This window comes from Papilio polytes, unplaced genomic scaffold (genome assembly GCF_000836215.1).
Source record: "Papilio polytes unplaced genomic scaffold, Ppol_1.0 DF821400.1, whole genome shotgun sequence".
Classification (NCBI taxonomy): Eukaryota; Metazoa; Arthropoda; class Insecta; order Lepidoptera; family Papilionidae; genus Papilio; species Papilio polytes.
The window spans coordinates 1557187-1562463 of NW_013527804.1; the positions used below are offsets into that span (position 1 = coordinate 1557187).

The following is a 5277-nucleotide window of genomic DNA, read 5'->3' on the forward strand; positions in this document are numbered from 1 at the left end:
TATCACCATACTTATCAAAAAAATACCGAACAAATATCGTATAAGACACGTCCGTTCGCGCCGAAAACCGGAACCATACTGCGGGAATAAGGGTTGGGGCCGCCCTACATTCGTTGACTAATACTTTTAAAGTCTTAACAACGGTTCACTGAACAAAGGAATCTAGACTTAAATTCCTGTAGCCAAGATTCAAATTGCTTCGGTAATGTTTTTGTTTTTAAGGTAGTGGCGCATAATGTTATTGCATTTGGTACAACCCTAGGCTGTAACGATGGAAGCATTTTTTTGTTTTATCAGAACTCATTAGCGTTGGCTGAATTTACGTTAAGCTTTAGCCTTTTTAAATCTTTAATAGAAACAAACAACACAAAAGTTGAAGTCTATGTAACATTTAAAAGTAATAAGACTTGAAACTTTTGTTGAATCTATTCTAAATTATCTTATTTACAAATAAAAGCCTCAAACCTTAAACCTGGAAGAAAATAATAATTATTTGTTTGATAAAAAGTTAAAATTCATCAAACAGATCTTAAAAAACGCTCAAATACTAAATGTTAAAGTTACATGACATTTACTTAGATTTGATACAAATTTTAATAAGGTTGGAGTCATCGTTCCTTGTGCGTACTGCAAAAGATTGGAACAAGGGTGGATACAGCTTTAGGGCCAGGGGATGGTCACATAGCCATGGTCAAGTCAAAAGCTTAACAAAATATGTAAATATATTTTGTCAAGCTTTTAACTAACCAGCTCCCCCCCCCCCTGGATCCGCCGTTGGATTGGAACATGTTGCCAGCATCAGTTTTCCTGTTCAAATATCACGTGGGAGCCTTCAAAAGGAGAGTGAGCTACCTATTAAGTTGGCATGTACAATCTTTCGACTGCATCGTCACTTCCTTCAGGTGGGATCGTGGCCAAGCGTTAGCTTAACAAATATTAAAATAAAGGATATAAACCCGAATTCAAAGCGTATTTATCATTACGAGTAACCGCAGCGCTGTTTATTTTGCATATTACGAAATACTTGTCAACATATTTCCAGCAACGATATTCTACCTAATACGGCCGCAGATCGGTTTGTAACCACAGAGCAGACAATTTAAATTGCTTTGATAGATTTAATACATTTCGTCATTTCAGTAAATACAAATAGTACAAAATACAAAATACAAATCTAACCTCTTTATAATATTAATTTAGATAAATCTTTTAAAAATAGTGTATTTTGTTAAATGTACTTTTAGAACTTATACCCAATAGGTTGTTGACCTTTATGTTGGATAATTTCCTTGTCTAAATGGTCTTCGAGTAATTAGCCACCCCTACCAACGTATGTAAACTTTACCATAACATAAACATTTACTACTAGTGCCTGTTTGTACTTATAATGTTCGCAGACACCGTTGTACACAAGTATTATACGATTCAAATATTATAGCAGCTCGCAATTTTGCACAAAACGCTTTTGACAAATAAAGGTTGAGCGACATCCCGACACGCTCTCCTCCAACGCAGTAGGTAAACTTAGGCGTCTAAAACACCTTAGTTGTAACACACAGGTAATAAGACAAGTGGTCTAGATGATAGCCACGGGCACCTTTACAGTTGCTCGTATCCACGAACCTTCATAAAATTTGAAACGTATAATACACAAGTACAGTCGGGTCCGGAAGCAATTAGCATCCACTGCGCTAGAAAAAACGTCATCAGCTTTCATATCTATTATAAAGAAAGGCAACAGTGAATTATTTCGCTATCTAGACTTTCTATAAAAGTTATTATCTTATAGTTTATTAAAAAAAATAGTTTAATCAGGTCAGGAAATATAATAATAGTTATTTTTCTATAAGTAATCGAATATTTTAGTCGTTGGATCATTCTTAACATCTGCAGTATATTTGACCAAGTTTTAAACACTTTTTCGTATTTTTTCTTACAATATTATTCTTAACTACCGCTTGTGACAGTCTCCACTGCCGAAAATCAGTACCAAACGTATTATCAATTACAAATGTTGAGGCAGTGTAAACCCACGGTAAACCCACGTATGATCTTCATACGCGTGATCACGAACAAGTGTGAAATGTTCACCGAGACGTATGAAATCGTACAAGTGGCGCCACTACGGCTTCGCAGTGCGCTTGTGCGTGATGCAGTACCTTGATTTGTGCACTATTTAGAGAACACATGGATTTATTGTTTTGGAGTTCTGTAAGTTTTATCTGTGGCTTTCTTCAATACACTTCTAAGAAGCATTCATATAAAACATTTCGTCACCCGTCACGTTTTCTCTGGAATAAACTAAGATGACAGTATTGTTATTTTGTTTTTCGGATTTTTTCAGATGGAAAATTAAAAAATATACATTAACCATTAACCTAAAATGGCATTTTTATGTTAAATACGTAGGAAAACATGCCATTAGGTTTTGTCTTCATTTTTTAAACACCTGTACTTGTATTTTAAAATAAAATAAACTTGTACAGAACCCTAAACGTAGTGTAAAATACGCACTACTGTAATATAGAAATAGTTAATGCCTCTTACTGCATGTTAATAACTACTTACAAGTATTATAAAGCACGCTTCATACGCTCACATCTAACTGAACAGTCGAACATAAGTACGTTTGTATAAAAAAAATTAACTGTATTCAACTGGTGGTTAAAATTTTACTTACACAAATAGAAAACAAAACTATTCTGAAAACCCGTTTTCATCGAGATGTAAGTTTTAAGCCCCTATTTCCACTAAGCGGATAAACGCTCTAGTAAAATAAGTCTGAAGGACAATAGAAACAAAAGAAATATGTCTCATAGAGCATTTGTCCGTACAAGGCTTGCGATGGCCGATAATATGTCTATTTTCGATTCGTCCTTGACTGCCTGTGCGAGTGTGTGACGCATAACACGTAAAACCGGTCGAGAGACATGTTTTCTACTCTTTTTTTTTACTATTTGGTTATACTAATATGACAAGTAATTTCTAATAATAAAAACAGCTAAGGCCGCTCAGTTTTAACTAAATACAGTAGAACTGTGATAACTTAAAGTCCAAGGGAAACACAAAATATTTTAAGTTATAGAAGTTTTAAGTTATCAAGGGTCTATGTTGTAGAGGTTTTGGGTTCTGATGGGAAGGGAACATATTATTTTTTGAAGTTATAGGGGTTTTTAAGTTACCGAGATTCTACTGTAGTACGTATTTACGTATTTTATCACAAACAGGTAACAAGTAAGATTCAATCAACTTGCCCTTATCCCTTATGGAGGGTCGGCACAGTATGTGCTGCTGTTCCATACATCTCTATCAGCCGTCATATCTGAGATTCAACAATGTAAACGAACGATAAACATTTAATCTGTAAGTTCAAGGCCAAGAGGTCTATTATAAAAAAATTTGCTAGTTTTTGGGCTTTACCATAAAAAAAACCCGGTGCGCTTTATCCAAGCCTATTATAAAAACCCAATTCTATTGTTATCCATATCAATATATAAAGAGGAAATGTTTTTAGCATGTTTTGAAATTACTCAAAAACTACTGGACCGATTTCAAAAATTCTAGCACCATTAGAGAACTACGTTACCAGTGACATAGGCTACATTTTTTAAATTGCACGCAGGCGAAGTCGCGAGAAATAGCTAATATTTTATACAAATGTCTTTACAGGAAACGGACAATTTAAAATTCAATCCAAACCGTACTCTAAACAACGACTAATCAAACAAACTAAATTGTATTTGCTTACTACATTTACAAAGTACAATCGATACAAAATCCAACAATAATTTACCTAGCAAGTTTACCTTATGAATAAGTAAAAGGTAACTTAAACGTAGAGTGTAAAGGCCGTACCGTTTTGACAGAGTTAAGCCCACTTTTGCTCACTTACCTCTAGAGTTTATTGTAACTGCGAGGAATATTCATTGCTCTTACCTGTAAAAAACAAACAGTTAAGTTAAAAACAGCTCGTGTAAAATTATAGTAAAATTTATAATTAACAATTAATGATTTTAAATAACTATATTATTTACACATATCGACCATTACGCGATTTGACGTTTTCGATTATTTTATGAAAATTAGCAACTAAATTAAAGTAATATTATAAAATAAGGATAGATAACGAGAAAAGGCAGTAAAACATTAAGTTTTAAAACATGTTTCATCATCGGTTTTCATTATTCAAACACCCATACAAGAGCAAAACTCTTACTTAGTTTTTATTTTTGATAGATTGTTTCTACAACGCAAACAGTTAAATACAATTTGCTAAACACTATTGTGTAAATTTGTTTTGCTAATAATATAGCTTGTCAAATAAGTAACTTGTTAATAAGAGCGGGCGCACATCTTTGACTAAACTATCGCACAACTGTGGGCGAACGTCGACTGTTTCTCAGCCCAGTCAATTGTTTAGTTACACAAATTAAAATCATGTAGTGTGCGCACCACCATATAAGCTCATAGAAATCAAAGCGATATATAGTTGAGTTTAATCAAACATGTGCGAACGCTCTAACATAAACTGATTAGGTCGAAGGTACACGAGGTCAGTAGATTGAAGTGTCAATGTTCTTCTCATATCGATGTTTGTTGTGACAAATAAGTTTGTCTTTAGGACCAGTCTACATATTTCCATCCTTTTCATTCTCTTCGATAGATCAGAGACAAGAATACGTGTTTATACAAATTCCATAACAACCGAAACCCACTTTACAATAGTACATTTCAACGTTGTTATTCATAATAATTATTTCACGCGACTTTTGTTTGTCTAGTAATAAATTGATATCATTGTTTTGTTAGTAACGTATCAGAGTGTTAATTCAACTCGTTATGTTTTTAATATAAATTATCTGCGTGTGTCGTCAACACTCCAAATTAAACGATAAGTTACAAGTGTCATAGAGTACATGTAAGTTATTATTAAACTGCGATGTCTACATTGGTAAGCCGTAACTTAACATACACATTATGTGGTAGCTATTACTGATTTTAATTAGACTAATATCTCTAGACTTCCATTCTAACATGACAATGACTCTTCGGTTTATAAAACAATCACAAACACTTAATACATAGTAAACTGTTACCTGTACAGAAGTCCTGGGGGAGACGGGAGAGGTGGGCGTTCGCGTCGGGGGCTCAGCTTTATGTTCGGCGAGCACACGATGTTCATGCTTCGTGCCAACCACCGAATTCTTCACGCGTTCCATACGAGCCTGTATCGCCTTACGAGATATAACCTTACTCTTCTCGTCTTTCGTCCCACCG

General features: G+C 34.3%; 1 protein-coding gene across 1 annotated transcript in view; it reads right to left on the reverse strand.

Moving 5' to 3' along the window:
• LOC106108698 (MAP/microtubule affinity-regulating kinase 3-like) overlaps positions 1–5277 on the reverse strand; it is a 41248-nt gene that overhangs the window by 35370 nt on the left and 601 nt on the right. Inside the window, exon 2 of the mRNA XM_013289958.1 lies at positions 5097–5225. Within this exon, the coding sequence (XP_013145412.1) occupies positions 5097–5225 (129 nt within the window). The remainder of the gene's footprint in view (positions 1–5096; positions 5226–5277) is intronic.